This window comes from Diaporthe batatas, assembly GCF_019321695.1.
Source record: "Diaporthe batatas strain CRI 302-4 chromosome Unknown Contig00003, whole genome shotgun sequence".
NCBI classification, from domain to species: domain Eukaryota; kingdom Fungi; phylum Ascomycota; class Sordariomycetes; order Diaporthales; family Diaporthaceae; genus Diaporthe; species Diaporthe batatas.
Genome location: NW_025408550.1, coordinates 3,569,301 through 3,583,388, shown reverse-complemented (window position 1 = coordinate 3,583,388; position 14,088 = coordinate 3,569,301). Strand labels below are relative to the sequence as shown.

Below are 14,088 nucleotides of genomic sequence, written 5' to 3'. Positions count from 1 at the left end.
TATCACACTAATTTCACATTCTGATTGAGAATACGTCTATGAGTCCCTCATGTGAGCCTTACTGCGAGATGTTGGAGCAGGTCTATTTCCAGTCTATTTAGCCCAACTGTCCCGGTAACCCGGCATCAAGCCATTGGCCATGAAGCATCGCCCCTTTCGCCTCTATAATCATGTTCCATCAAGTTTGACCCGGATACGAAACCAGCCACGATTTTATGCACTGCACCTAGACTCCAGGTGGTTCTCACCTAGGGTCATAGTATTGCTGGCCCCCTCTGAAAGGGTCAGCCTGGCCGGGCTGTTCGGGGCCGTCTCGCCCGCCACTGGCACCCATCAGCGGCACGTAGTCACCTCCAGTAGCCATGCCAGTGGCGGCGCGCGAGGAAGCCTTCTTCGCCTCGGCGGCAGCAGCAAGCGCCGCCTGGGCCTCAGCAGCGCGGCGGTCCCTCTTGTGGGCACTGCGCTCCCGGCAGCACATGAAGCACAGCGCGGACACGGCGACGGCCGCGGCAACGCCCAAGACACCAGCAACGACGAAGCCGCCAGGGCCGAAACCCCCCGTCTGTGCACACCTGACGCTGCCGTTGTCCTGATTAAACGCGCACATCATACCTGGAACGCAGGAGGGGACAACTGCTGTGGTCGGGACGCAGGCAGTGTCCTCGGCTTCGTTGATGAAGCTGCAGGCGCTGGTGGCGACGGTGGTGGGGGTCATGCACGTCACGGTGGTGTACTACAGCGTCTGGAGTCAGCCATTGTTTTATAGGTTCGAGGTAGTGTCTAGAAGCTGCTTACGGTCGTGCCCTTCAGGTGTTGGATCATCACCCAAGTATTTGTAGAGGTGGGCGCGGGCGTGGCCTCATCCCGGATGGCCACTGTTTCGAGCGTTGTTCCTGCGTTGTCGTTGGCGTTCCCGTCGGCGGCGGGCAGGGCTGCGCGGACCTCGACGACCGTTTGGATGGAGCGTAGGCGGCCCCGGTTTTGCTGCCTCCGCAGCTCGATGTTGGCCTCGTCGATGTCCGAGCTGGTCCCGCAACGCCTGGCTACTTGCTCTGCCTCTTGCCTGGCGCCCTGCGTATCGCAGCCTGCACTGGTCAGGCACGCCTGCAGCAGGCCCTCGTCCCCGGCGAGGTCGGCCACACACCGTGTGACTGATTCTTGGGATCCGCAGGAAATGTGTGCGGCGAGGTCTTGTCTCTCGGCAAGGGAGCACGGCTCGAAGTGCTTCTGGTCCGCCATGACCAAGGCTGCCCACGACGAGGACAGGAGCACCGCCTGAAGGGTGTTTCTCATATTTGCGGGCTTCATCCTCACAGATTCGAGGAGAAATAATGAGAGAAGGATGTAGTTGAGGGGGGAAAAAAAAGAGTACAGCTTGTCCCACCAACGCAGACGGTCAGATCTGGGGATGTGAGGACCTGAGAGCAAGCAGAAAAATCACCTGAGGTAGGATGGCAAACTTGCCAGTTTAATATCAGGGAGGGAGCACCAAAAAAAAAAAAGCCTGCGCACTTGAGTTTCCAAGGGTGCGGATCTCAGTCAGATTCCTGCATCGCTCACCAACTCACCAACGGGCGCAGTAAATCCTTCCACACCCGCACCAACGCGCAGATCCAGCCCACCGCTGCCTGAAACGCCGCGTTCGGGCTTGCCAGCAGCGACCAACGGCCGATTGACTGCGGCCCATTCGATGGACTTTTGTGGATGTAGAGCGGCTGCACAAAGCATGTTTGGCCGGCGGGGGTCAGTCTCACTCGACCGGTCCCACTGGGCCAGTCTTACTGTATTGTATCACTCACTCTCTTGCCCCTGAGGACCATGCTCTCACGGGTGTAACATACCTAGGTATCTACCTGTCTAGTAGGCATTCTGTCTGGCAGGAGATGGCAAACAAAGAGAAGGTGTTTGGGGTGACAGATGGGGAGAGACACGTCCACTCGCCGCACCACTTGACGGCGATGGTGGTTGGTAGGTACCTAGGTAGGTACTTGGGTACTTGGGAGCTAAGATCTGCACCAACGCACACAGCCAACTCCCGCAGTTCTAATTTTGGCAGGAGCACGGGCCAAGCACATCCTTCTGGCTCAATATACTTTTTTCTCTCTCCCATTCTAGATCGTGTGCTTTATGGGCAGTACAATCGTCACTCAGAGAGAGACGACGATCTTCTGAGCCGACACTCCCTTCCTCAGGGTGTCCATGGCCCCCTGCACGGCCTCGAGACCCTCCCCCACAACCCGCGACTCCGGAGCAATCGTGTACTTCCCGTCGGCCAGCGCTCCAGCCAAGAAGTCATGAAAGACTGCCGAAGCAAGCTCCACGTCGGGCCCTAGCTCCTCCACGAATTTGGTCTGAATGCCCTCCGGCATTGGGAAGCCTGGCACCATAGTCAGAGCGACAAAATTACCGCCCTTGTTAACAGACTCTGTGCTCAACAGCACAGCCGCACACACGTCCACGATCCCTGGGAATGTGCTGAAGTCCACCCCGCCATTTGCAATCGCTCCAGCCATCATCTTCCCCTTGACCGCGGCAACCAGGTCTTCTTTCACGCTGGGGCTGTTGTCTGCGATGTGTCAATTACCGCAGGCTGAGGTGGCGTGTCTTTCAGAGGGGGACGCGTGAAGGGCTTGCCGGCCGTCACAATCTGAGACCTGATATACATACAGTCGAATACCTGGGCAGCCCCAAGGCCCTTGGCATACTCAAATCGATGCGGTGAGGCTGTCGTGAACACCTCGTATCCCGCAGCCACCGCCAGCTGGATCGCATTGGAGCCAACGCTGGTCGAGCCGCCCCAGATCAGAACCGTCTCCTGCTTGCGGCTCGGACACGCTGACGGCAGGTCCAACGACAGGTAGTCCTTGTGGAAGAGGGCCTTGGTAGCAACAGAGACGCCCATCGGGAGGGCAGCTGCCTGCTCAAAAGTGACAGAGCTGGGTATGGCCGTCGCCATGTGTTCAGCGAGCGCCACATGCTGCTGGAACCCCTGGTTCACCAGCCCCGTCACCCTGTCGCCGACTTTGAACTTGGTCACGCCGGATCCTAGGGCCTCAACCTCGCCGGCGATATCATACCCTAATATGGCTGGGAACTTGAGGAATGGGATTCCCTCCGGCCCCATCTCCTGCTGAAACCAATCGACGGGATTGATGGCTATGGCGCGGTTCTTGATTACCATCTCCTTGTCCTTTGGCATTGGGTAGGGGGCCTCCTTGACTTGGAGCGGTGCCTTGGTCGCTGTCAGGATTGCGGCTCTGTTGGAAGCCATTATAATTCTGTGCACTGGAGTAGATTGGTTTCAAAAGACGCAGTCCAAGATCTGTGATCCGCGTGCATCATGATATCGGACCGAGATCCATTCCCTTTTTATATTCGATCTTGTCAGACTGATGGGCCTGACTGCTTGTGCCTCGCTGGCGGTGCCCCGACGGACTTAGACGGAATTACGTGTGCATCTTGGACTCCGGGACGCCCACGCATCTATCAACTAACGGATCCCGCCATCAGTTGCATTAGATCCACCCGCTAAAACTTTATGCGATGGCGCTATTCCTGCTTTCGTATTTGCTCTCCTTTGCGCGCCCGGGCCACAGCTTTTAACCATTCAAGTGCTTCATACTAGATTGACATGACTGTTCGTGGTTTCAATGACAGCCAGCTGAACACAGCAACTCCTTGGTGTAAAAGCTAGGCACGGCGTCCCCAGCCAAGGTCCAACACGGTACTTTTTGTTAGGGAAATCTATTATTTATATGGCAAAAGATGAAAGGTCAAACTAGATCAATACATGTCCACAGCAAGACGGTTGTTCTCGGACCGGACGACAGTCGTGCCGGAGCCCCCGAGCACATAGGCGTTCTGCTGGCCGACGACAGCCAACTCGTGATCACTGGCGGCCTTGTTGGGCCCGCCGGCCCAGTAGCCCTGCGTAGTGTCGAGCACAACGACCCCGTCGCCCCGGGTCACCTTGGCCGCCTCAGGCGCACCGCTGACGATGTCATTCGTAAAGCCAGCGCTGACGCCCTTGCCATCCGTCGCCGAGATGACGGCCGCCCCGTCGCAACCCATGATGAGCGAGATGTTGCCCCACGCACAGCCGTCGTCAGCACGCAGCTGGAACTCGACCCACGTCGCCGGCTGCTGCGTGCCGCGCTGCACGCGGCCCTTGAATGAGCTGTCGAGAGCCACGAATTGGGTCTGTCCCGGCTCGAGGGTCGCGCTGGCGGTCGTGTTGTTGAACTCCGGGTTGGCCCAGCCGTCACCGTTGGCTGTGTTGTTGTAGAAGTTGTAGTTACACTGCGCCCCGGACTTGTTAGTCAGGACGATTCCTGGCCCCTGTTGCGTGTCGGCCGTGAACGCGAATACCGGCGCCGGCTCGGGCTCGTTGGACCCACCTGAGGCCCCTAGTGTAGGGTTGGCATTGCCGTCGTTGTATGTTATAATGATGTCCTGGCTTCCGGGAGCAGCGGAGCTCTGTTGATGTCATTGAAGATTAGCCTCCCTAGATAGACGAACGAGTTTGCTTCCCTGTGGTGTAGCTTACCTGATTGTTATCGTTCACGTCCCCTTTGAAATCACCCCAAGCCCCAATGCCGATATAAGTCTTTCCATTGGCGAAGCTGCGAACCCAGTTCTCCAGGGGAGGGTTTTCCTTCGTCGGCCCGATATAGACAACCTTCCCCTCGCCGTCGACGATGACAGCGCTCCGGATAGCATTTCTGGTCTCCTCGCTCGCTTTATCCCAAGCAACCTGAGCATCTTGCATGTAAGTCGGTGCTCCCTTACGGGTGCTGTCATTGCCCCAATGCTGGACCGTGATGTTTCCACCCGAGCCGACCAGGACGCTGGTGTCGAAGACATCGTTGCCTAGTGCTAATCGTTAGAGAATGTGGATGGTAAAAACAGCAACTAAATCATCAACGGCATTTAACACGAACCTCCCCAGCCGGCCTTGGTGACCTCGACTTGTTCTCCTTCACGGCCCTCGTGGACAGCAATGATAGCGCCAGAAGTACCGTCAGGTGCATCAAATGTGAACATCTGACCAGCGCCTACAGTAGTGTCTCCCTGGCCCCATCCATGGATGTAAAAGAGCTGATCGTGGCTAGAAATGTTGTTGATATTAATGACGCCCATGTCTGTTGCTTTCGTGGGTATGCGTAGTGCTTTGCTGATAAGGATAGGTGTGAATCGAATCAAACTTGAAATGCTCAATTGTACTGGAAATTGAGAGATTCTGAAGATATGTGCATTCAAGAAACGGCCTTTGTGCCTTCGTGAATGTCTTCTTATATACTTCAGTGCCGTGGTTGGCTTACCAACACTCGAGGACGCAATAGCGTGCCTAGAACTACAAATATAGACTTACAAATCTCCAAGGCTATACGACTAACCATCACCGCCTCTTGAGGGACGATCTTGTAAATTTTGACGGCGGATTCCTTCAAAAAAAAGCGGCCGCCTCTTCGCACAGCTTGGACTCGCAAAACACCTGCGGCATGAGGTTTCTAACAGCCACGATCCTCACGATCTAGCAGCGGCGTCCCAAGATCTTAGTCAGAAATGGTTGGTCTCCAAGGATCATATGATCAACTGCTCCACGATAGGAAAGCCCTGGAGGCTGATGTGAACGATCTATTGAATAACCTGGTGTTTTCCAAAAGATGAGCGTAGTCAGCCCTACTTGGCGTGGCTGAGATGTGCTACTTAGTAAGTGGCACTCACATGATCTGACTGGAGCACATCGGTGGGTGGGCATGGCGCTGACTCTTGGAAGTTGCTTATACGGATTTGGCGTCTAACATCGTGCATCTAACTTCGAACGATTGCATTTTCCCCTGGCGGCCTAGCTCACCGCTCAACATACGATCGGGGTCGCGTGAGTGAAGCCTCCCTTCTAGAGTCAGCAACGTACTGTGTCCGTCGTCTAAGCTCACGTTAGCCTGTGGAGGGACCGCATGAGGTTCTTCGTCTTGAAAAAAATCCGAGGATGGAGCCAGGCGGTCCTTTTCCACGGCTCTTGTCCGTATTTCAGCAACTCGAATTCCTCTCAAGTGTTGAGTATTCTGCTTGTCGCAACATACCTTCCACATTGCTCTACATTAAGTTCACATAGTACCCCAGAAGTATCATCGATTCCATATCCAAATTCCGCAACAGTTGTCTCTTTAAATAATCGGTCATCATGGTCATCAAGAAACGAATGCTGCTCTGGGACTATACCAACACCAACAACTTTCCCCAGCAGCTCGACCAAGTCCCTTTCGACAACGACCACCCTATATCCTCAGTCTGCAACTGGAATGCTTGGGTCCCACCAGAGCTTAAGGGCCGGGCGCCGTTCCGGCCGATGATTCATTTGATAGAGGAGACACAAGGTGACAAGTGGCAGTGGATCCTCAACAGCGACCAGCCGCTAGTACTTTACTTCAACGAGCCGGAGCGCAACGGCATTAGCCCTCAGCAGGCCGCAGACATCTGGCATGGTAAATCAGAGATGACCCATTTGGCTTGCTTGTCTGTCAAACTTCTAATTCCTATCAGGTCAGGTTCTAGAACTGCGAAATCGCGGCAAGCAGCTGTGCAGCCCCTGCCCGGCGTGGACCGACGAGGGTCGCGCCTGGCTCGAGCAATTCATGGCCCTCGTCGCCGACAGCCCGCCGGACTACCTCGGCCTCCACGCCTACAACACCGACGCGGGCGCAACCATGCGGTACCTCGAGGAGATGCACCAGCGCTACGGCCTACCGATCATTGTCCACGAGATTGCCAGCGTCTCGCGCAACTACGACGAGGTCCTGGCTTTCACTGTCGAGATGGCTAACTGGATGGACAGCAAGGACTTCATCTACGAGTATGCCTTTTTTGGGTGTATGGGACATGTTGCCGACGACTTTGTCAGCCCTGAGGCCCAGCTCATGAACCCCGACGGCTCATTCAAGGATCTCTGCTATAAGCTCATGTACGACCAGCCAATGCACATCTAAGATATCAGTGAAATGCATTATATTGGAGGTTGGCATGCAATAGAGAGGTCCGCTTCGTACGAACTTCAAGTTGTCAGGGAATTGTATCTGTGTAGTAATTGAAATGGGATGCTATTCGCACGGATTGTCTGATTTCCCAAAGTCTAGAGTTTACTCTCTCTGATACTTATATTACAGGGAATAACTTACAAGTCTGTATTATATTCTCTCTACACTTTTATTGGCATTGTGCGTTTTTGAAACACTGTGTCTTGAGCGTTTGCCTCTTTATGAAGGCCCCACATACGTTTTATAGGTATAGGGTGGGCATCAGAAACGAAACCACCTAGTACTCATAAGCTCTTGCACCTATGCGGTTACATTACCTGATCTTGAAAAGCCGCCTTGCTTCCCGCCCGCCAGGCACCTATGGAGTAATTTTATGGCGGCAAAGGCCATTTCAATCATGGACCTCTGAGGCCACGAGACCCATCCCAAAGGAGAGAGGTACTGAGCATATCTCTGCGTGCGGAAGCGGCAGCCACCAACCTCATCGTCCGCGCTTTGTAAAGTCCATACCTGAATATGAGGTCATATTCCAGTCCGGGTCTCGGATAGATTTCGTTTACCTTCCAAATACAGTACATGGCCGCTGATGTGATTGACAGCCATGTTCGTCGTCAGCCGAGACGGGCCACAGCCTTCCGCCTCAGCATGTCAGCAGGCGTTCCTTGCGGCTTCATTGTGGCTTTGGTATTGCCTTGCCTCGCCGCATGGCGTCGGCTCAACGGTCATCCTTCATCATCGACGCGCTGTGCCTGCATGTTCCACTCCATTGGGACTACACAAGACCAAACCCGCCAGGGTTTGGCATCCCTTTCGCGAAACAAGCGCATCGTCGACCAAAACATGAGCAGTTAGATCTCTAGAACAATCACATTTTTCTCGAAAAATATAGTCACGCGCTTTAAGTGAGTAGAAGAGAAGCATGAAACTGAACCATGGGCTCTGCAAGTGGCCACCTCAAGATCATCTGAGACATTGGATGTCCGAGTCTGTATTGGGGTATGTGTCGAACCTCCTCATCGTGGAGACACTTTGGACCAAGATAGCTTTTTAGAGTCTCTGCTTAGACCTTGGGTGTATAAATATTGAGAATTTCCGCTTCCATCCTCGTAAAGACTTTGTCTGTCCTACAGTACTCGGCTCATATTCCTACCGTGTTCACAGAGGTCTATCCCACATATCTCGGTTGTTCCGAATTCTCCATCGACATGTCTGACATCACTTCCGCTCTCAATGCTCACAATGATGGTGAAGACCCTACAGACCTCCTTACCCCAGATCACTGCCAGCTAATAACGACATGCTAGCTCGCCGCGCTGCTCAGGGCCAGAAGCGCCCAGATCTTACCTTGGATGATGGTCTGATCAACGACGCCAAGAAATACGCGCAATATCTAGCAGACAACAAAAAGTTTGAGCACTCTGGGGCTCAGGGCCAGGGTGAAAACTTGTTCATGTCTAGTGGTAACGCCAGTCTGCTCGACGGCACCCGAGCTTGGCTTGCAGAGAAGCCCAACTACCACGGCGAGAAAATCGCGGACGGGAATTTCGGCAGCTACGGCCACTACACCCAGGTAAGTCTCGATGCAAGCATTTTTTTTCTTTCACTGAAATAACCGAGAACCTTTTGTAAACAGTGCATATGGCCGACAACCACGAAGGTTGGGATCGCCGCCGCCAAGGCCTCGAATGGCGCGACTTATATCGTTGCCAGGTATACGCCACCAGGAAACTGGTGGGGCCAGACCGCTTACGGGACCAACACCGCCAATGCTTTCAATGCGCCATCGGTCGAGGAGGTGTCAGCCGAGCGGTCGTCGGAGTGTAGCATTGTTGATGGCGACTCCATGTCGAATATCTCGCAGAAGCTTGGTGTGTCCTTGGAGGACCTCAAGAACCGCAACCCGCATATAGATGGCCCCGAATTTGTTGTCCGCAAGGGGGACATTCTCACGATCCCGTATCAGATCTCAGACAAATTGTTCGGTGTGCAGGTTTCTTAACTGCTAGATACATACCTAGGTAGACAATCAGACGGCGCCGTTCCGACGAGAGCGCTCCTCGAGATTCGATCACGCAGACAATCAGAGAACATTTTCGGAGAGTGCCTGGATGCGCAATTAGCGACATGTCAAAGCAGCATTGCATTCTCAGACTGATACCTTGTGTGGCTGAGGCTTTATGGCACGGGTCATGATTAAATATTCTGTGCACTATTTTGTATGCGTTAAGGTGAGAGCAGCGGACGATCGTGTTCAGGTATGCTGCCGACCTCAACCAAGCCTGCCTAGGTACCATTGACGCCATACCTACTCAGATACTCAAGTACCTAGGTAGGTAAGTAGGTATAAATAACTTGAACAGCACTTCAATATGGAGTGCTAGTTATGGGATGGAGCAACGCATTTCGTACATGATTCCAACGGGAAATCCAGGGTGCTGTGGGTAGAGACGTAGTACCTAGGTATCCATACGGATAGGAGCAGTTTAACTTCCAGTAGACCCACACAGAGCCATGGAAAAAATAGAAGCGATGCCAGGCAGTCCTTTCTCCTTGTGTTTCACAAGATATGAGATGCCCCCGGAGAGCTCTCCCAAGTGAAGTTTTCCACAGTACGAGGCATTTACAAAATCGATTATTTGCGGCTGCAGCTGTCATCTATCCTAACGCATCTCGTAACTCGCTCTCCGTGACGTGGCTGCCGTTGAAAGACTGAAGCGATGTAGTAATATAGATAAATCAAGCTTTTGCCAAGAATTTTAGCCTGACCGGCCCAGCACCGGAGAATTCTTTTCAAACCATCACAGACTTCGAGTTCGTTGTAGGTCGCTAGACAGGGCTGGGGACTGACTGTACAACGCAGAACGAGACATAGGCGTCTTGCGTTCTCCCAAACACTGTGTACATAGCATCCACGAGATCGAATGAGCGCGTATCGATCGGAGACATGGACGGCCATTCCAAGGTTGTCGGTGAGTTGCTCTGCTCTCCTTAGAGGTGGGATTTCGGATCTCGGCGCTGCTGCTTCCATGGTTCCTAATTCATACCAGTTGACTTACGGGACGGAGAACCTCATGGACCGGGGCATGGATTCGCCTAGTATAACCACGCATCTGTCTATGCCAAGCCGACCGTGACCTTTTGCCGGTATATTGATCACATTCAGCCAGCCAATCCTCGGGCCCGTCTATTCCGGGTTGAATCACACGATATGTTCACTGGCGCCGCATGGGCACTTTTCTCAACAACAGATCTTGGTTCAACGTGCATGTAATCAATAGGCGCGTCAGATGCGTCAGTAATTAGAGGCTTGCATTGACATTATACTGTGTACATGTGGTACATCCTAGAGAGCACGAGGCTACCCAGGCACTGCGGCTTGACTCTGCTTTTGTCTGGAATGCCAATGTCGCCTCGCCTGGATTGAGCTAGAACAAAATAATGATGACAAGGGCACGGGATCAAGGGCCCGAGATGACTGAAATTCCCTGAGCCTGGACCGCCAGATGAAGCGTATATAACGGTGCTGCAGCCCTGCAGATGTAGGCTTCTTGAATGGGCGAACCACGCATCCGATTACCAGTCCCTGACGATCCTCAGAGGCCAAGACGCTTTGATTGAAGATCACGCAGATCCAAACCGAAATGAAGTCCACATTGATTGCGATTCTGGCAGGCTTGGTTGCTCAAGCCTCAGCCCATGCTACCTTCCAGATTCTATACGTCGATGGCGTTAATTATATAAGTCTCCCATCTCCGAGACCAGGCTGAATACCCAAGCTGACTTCCTTTGCACGGAGCCCAGTGTGCCAGACTTCCCGGGAGCAACTCACCAGTCACGGACGTCCTCTCGAACGACATCGCCTGCAATGCTGGGTCCTCAAGCGCTGCGGCAAAATGCGCCGTGAAGGCTGGCTCCACGGTCACCGTCGAGATGCATCAACAGCCCAACACAAAGGACTGTGCTTCTGAAGCTATTGGTGGAGCCCACTACGGTCCTGTGCAAGTGTACCTGGCCAAGGTCTCGGACGCTTCTACTGCTGTTGGTTCTTCAGCAGGATGGTTTAAAATTTTTGCAGACACTTGGGCAAAGAACTCTGCTGGGGCCTCTGGAGATGACGATTTTTGGGGGACCAAGGACTTGACAACATGCTGTGGTACGTTTACAACTCTGACCCTACCTGCTGGGCATTCGTCCAACTCTGTCTCGTGTCTCGGACCGCTCAAAATGTAATTACCTAGCACTGACAAACAAATACTATAGGTAGGATGAATGTCAAGATTCCTTCCGATATTGCACCTGGAGATTATCTGTGTAAGTATTACAACAATTATCAACATTCTTCTGAGCATCTTGACCGCTTTATACCCTTCACTACTCAATGCTGTTGACCCCGTATTGATTCTGCCATCTCATTCATGCTTGACTGATCTTCAACTAACATGAAAAAAGTGCGTGCCGAGGCCCTCGCACTGCACACAGCAGGCTCATCTGGCGGAGCCCAGTTTTACATGACGTGTTACCAGATCACCGTCACGGGCGGTGGATCCGCCTCCCCCGCGACTGTCAAGCTCCCTGGTGCCTACGCCGCCGCCAACCCTGGCATTCTCGTCGACATCCACGCCCCGATGTCGACTTACATCGCGCCCGGGCCCACAGTCTACTCCGGGGGCTCAACCAAGAGTGCTGGCGCGGGATGTGCGGGTTGTGAGTCGACTTGTGCTGCCACGCAGGCGACTGGAACCGCGGTTAAGCCGTCGACGACCGCTGCGCCTACGACGCTCACTACCTCTACTGCGCCGGGGACTACTTCGAGTGCTTCATCCGGGGGTGGTGCCAACTGCGCTGCCAAGTACGCGCAATGTGGCGGACAAGGCTGGACTGGGGCCACCTGCTGCCAATCTGGCAGCACTTGTTCTGCTACCAACCAGGTAATTATCTCCTTTCATTACGGGTTGGCGATAGCTAATGATGGGGTTTAGTACTATTCTCAATGCCTTTGATTCACTGTTATTGGGCCTGCCGCCTAACGCCGTGAGATCCTGAGCTTGTTGAACTCTTCTTGTGCCATGCGCCGCACTATCTGGATACACATCTTGTACCGCCTCATCTCCCTCAGATGGTATCATGTTTCGGGCTTCAAGAGCTGGAGTAATGAATGGTACCGTTGAGCTTTCTTGTACATACTTCTGCAAAATGGAACCTGTATAAAGGCATTTATCACTTGAGATCAACAGCTTCCAGTCCATGACTGGGGCCCAAATTATCCGGGAAACGGTAGAGGCTTTCTTGCAATCCACCGATAGTATTTTCAGCACTGTTATAGACGTTGTGTGTTTTTGTGAAGGCTGAGTCTTTAAGAGTCTACCACTATGTGAAAAGACCGTTCGCCTTCGGACGAATATGAAAACTTATTCTGGGTCTCGATTGGTCAACCCACTGAAATGACCTCGGGATAAAGCCAAAGGCTGTAGTCAAATGGCGTAAAATAAGGACCCTTATATGGGCTCACCACCTGTAACATACATATGCATCCTCCCGTCTCTCCGGAGAAAGGTCTACCCACCACTCTCATAACCTCAGGCTCTCATCCTTCTATCGGTTAGCATCTCATGGGATACCTTCTTCTCGAATTAATCAATATGAATGGAAGTCAGAGAGCCCGCGGATGGAGATTCATGACCAAATTCTAAATGGTGATTAGTGGCGAGAGTGCTAGATTGAGGCGGAGCCTCAAGTGATTACATTTAATATTCATTAACGTTACACAGTCGTAAAACCTTGCCGCACACTCTTCTACACGGGTCATCAAGTCTTGAATTCAAATGTTCGTCTTGCGTGTCCGGGATTGCCAAGGCCTTGTTATTCGTCAATCATTGCGCGATCCATGAGAGGTACACGGCAACGTCGTTGTCTGCGGCAGATGCGTGTACTGGCACCGTCTCAGCCTCAGAGGGCACATGGTCCGCGTGTACTTGATAATGCCATGTCAGTAATGGTCCAATTGTCACAAAAAAGGCCGCGGTACATTCATGAGAATAGAAGTCCCCTTTGAGCGTATACATGAAGGCACCACGTTCGCTTTATACGTGTAGGAATTAAGAGCGAAACCAAGTGAGAACTTTCCTTCCTCCCGCCATGAAGGAGGGCCAGTTCTGAGATGGTGGACTTGAACTTACGCAGGATCTGTCCAGAAGCATCATTCACCCTTGTCTTATCGGCAGAAATGTATTTGGCAGATGACTATCCAAAGAGAGCAGATCAGTATGCAATCGGCACCTCGTGGGATCAACGGGACCCTGATCTGGCTTTATTTTCGCCCAGATACTCACGTTTCCATCAAAGTAATAGCCCAGCCAGGTCGTATCAGAGCTTGTCGAGGTGGTGATACCATCTTCAGTGAGGAGCAGATATCCCTCCGGGCCGGAAATACCGCCCTCTTCATCGCCAGTGAAGGTCGCACAGTCGCCTGCCACGTTCCAAAGACCAGAGGCATTGAGGCATCCCGTCACACGGAGCTGGGTCTGACTGACGATGATTTGGCCATGTCCTTGGGGTGCTGAGATGGCAGTCCGACCGGAAGCAGGAGCAGCATATGCACCACCGACGAGAGCGGCGAAGAAAGCAAAGGCCGTGAAAAGCATGATGAAATTGCTGGTAGGCAGGTTCTGGGATCTGTGTGGAGAATGTTCAGCTGTTCTCTACCGGTTGTCTTTGCTTGTTGCACCGAGTATCTCAACGTCTGGACAAGTGCTTCCGGCAGCCTAATTATATAGCCAACTGTACGGCCAGTTTCCTGACCAGGCAGCGGTGGCTGAGGCTCACCGGAGCCAATCCTCGTATCGTTTTTGCAAATCAGACAATAAATCGTGTAGATCGAACCAGGGAAACCCCCGAACGAGGGGTAATCACGGTGAAGGTTGGGGAGCGATCCCATGCTCACCGTCCGGTGGCCCAGTATTTTTAGGTGGGCCTGAAGATTGAAAGATCTGTTAGACTGATCTCTCCCTGCAGATGGACTGGCCATCATGGACAGTTCCCATCGGTTGTACGT

The 14,088-nt window shown here is 53.0% G+C and overlaps 7 protein-coding genes across 7 annotated transcripts; 3 read left to right on the top strand and 4 right to left on the bottom strand.

Annotated features, from left to right (window-relative positions):
• Positions 1–2: 2 nt before the first annotated feature.
• On the bottom strand, positions 3–1,875 carry KVR01_003548 (uncharacterized protein). The gene is made up of 2 exons (XM_044792769.1): positions 796–1,875; positions 3–733 (listed from the first exon to the last, which is right to left on the bottom strand). Exons 1-2 carry the CDS (start codon positions 1,306–1,308, stop codon positions 245–247), a joined length of 1,002 nt encoding a protein of 333 aa, XP_044648563.1. The 5' UTR covers positions 1,309–1,875; the 3' UTR covers positions 3–244.
• A 272-nt stretch (positions 1,876–2,147) lies between these two features.
• KVR01_002101 (uncharacterized protein) lies at positions 2,148–3,271 on the bottom strand (the record flags this gene model as incomplete). Its single annotated transcript, XM_044785218.1, has 2 exons — positions 2,148–2,566; positions 2,668–3,271. The coding sequence occupies 2 exons, from the start codon at positions 3,269–3,271 to the stop codon at positions 2,148–2,150; spliced, it is 1,023 nt and encodes a 340-aa protein (XP_044647116.1).
• Positions 3,272–3,783: 512 nt separating this feature from the next.
• On the bottom strand, positions 3,784–5,139 carry KVR01_002053 (uncharacterized protein; the record flags this gene model as incomplete). Its single annotated transcript, XM_044788096.1, has 3 exons — positions 3,784–4,476; positions 4,547–4,869; positions 4,941–5,139. The coding sequence occupies 3 exons, from the start codon at positions 5,137–5,139 to the stop codon at positions 3,784–3,786; spliced, it is 1,215 nt and encodes a 404-aa protein (XP_044647068.1).
• Positions 5,140–6,102: 963 nt separating this feature from the next.
• On the top strand, positions 6,103–6,989 carry KVR01_002135 (uncharacterized protein; the record flags this gene model as incomplete). The annotated part of the gene is made up of 2 exons (XM_044787899.1): positions 6,103–6,488; positions 6,547–6,989. Exons 1-2 carry the CDS (start codon positions 6,188–6,190, stop codon positions 6,987–6,989), a joined length of 744 nt encoding a protein of 247 aa, XP_044647150.1. The 5' UTR covers positions 6,103–6,187.
• Positions 6,990–8,242: 1,253 nt separating this feature from the next.
• KVR01_003953 (uncharacterized protein) lies at positions 8,243–9,036 on the top strand (the record flags this gene model as incomplete). The annotated part of the gene is made up of 3 exons (XM_044792700.1): positions 8,243–8,282; positions 8,342–8,607; positions 8,671–9,036. 3 exons carry the CDS (start codon positions 8,243–8,245, stop codon positions 9,034–9,036), a joined length of 672 nt encoding a protein of 223 aa, XP_044648968.1.
• A 1,642-nt stretch (positions 9,037–10,678) lies between these two features.
• Positions 10,679–12,016, top strand: KVR01_002647 (uncharacterized protein; the record flags this gene model as incomplete). The annotated part of the gene is made up of 4 exons (XM_044792945.1): positions 10,679–10,778; positions 10,834–11,190; positions 11,298–11,348; positions 11,487–12,016. The coding sequence occupies 4 exons, from the start codon at positions 10,679–10,681 to the stop codon at positions 12,014–12,016; spliced, it is 1,038 nt and encodes a 345-aa protein (XP_044647662.1).
• An 891-nt stretch (positions 12,017–12,907) lies between these two features.
• On the bottom strand, positions 12,908–13,678 carry KVR01_003866 (uncharacterized protein; the record flags this gene model as incomplete). The annotated part of the gene is made up of 3 exons (XM_044793678.1): positions 12,908–13,008; positions 13,214–13,277; positions 13,367–13,678. 3 exons carry the CDS (start codon positions 13,676–13,678, stop codon positions 12,908–12,910), a joined length of 477 nt encoding a protein of 158 aa, XP_044648881.1.
• Between the last annotated feature and the right edge of the window lie 410 nt (positions 13,679–14,088).

Bases quoted from the DNA above. Each gene is read 5' to 3' on its own strand.
- KVR01_003548 (XM_044792769.1), bottom strand. From the start codon at position 1,308: ATGAAGCCCGCAAATATGAGAAACACCCTTCAGGCGGTGCTCCTGTCC. The intron at 734-795 runs GTAAGCAGCTTC...CAGACGCTGTAG, and splicing joins AACACCTGAAGGGCACGACC to TACACCACCGTGACGTGCAT.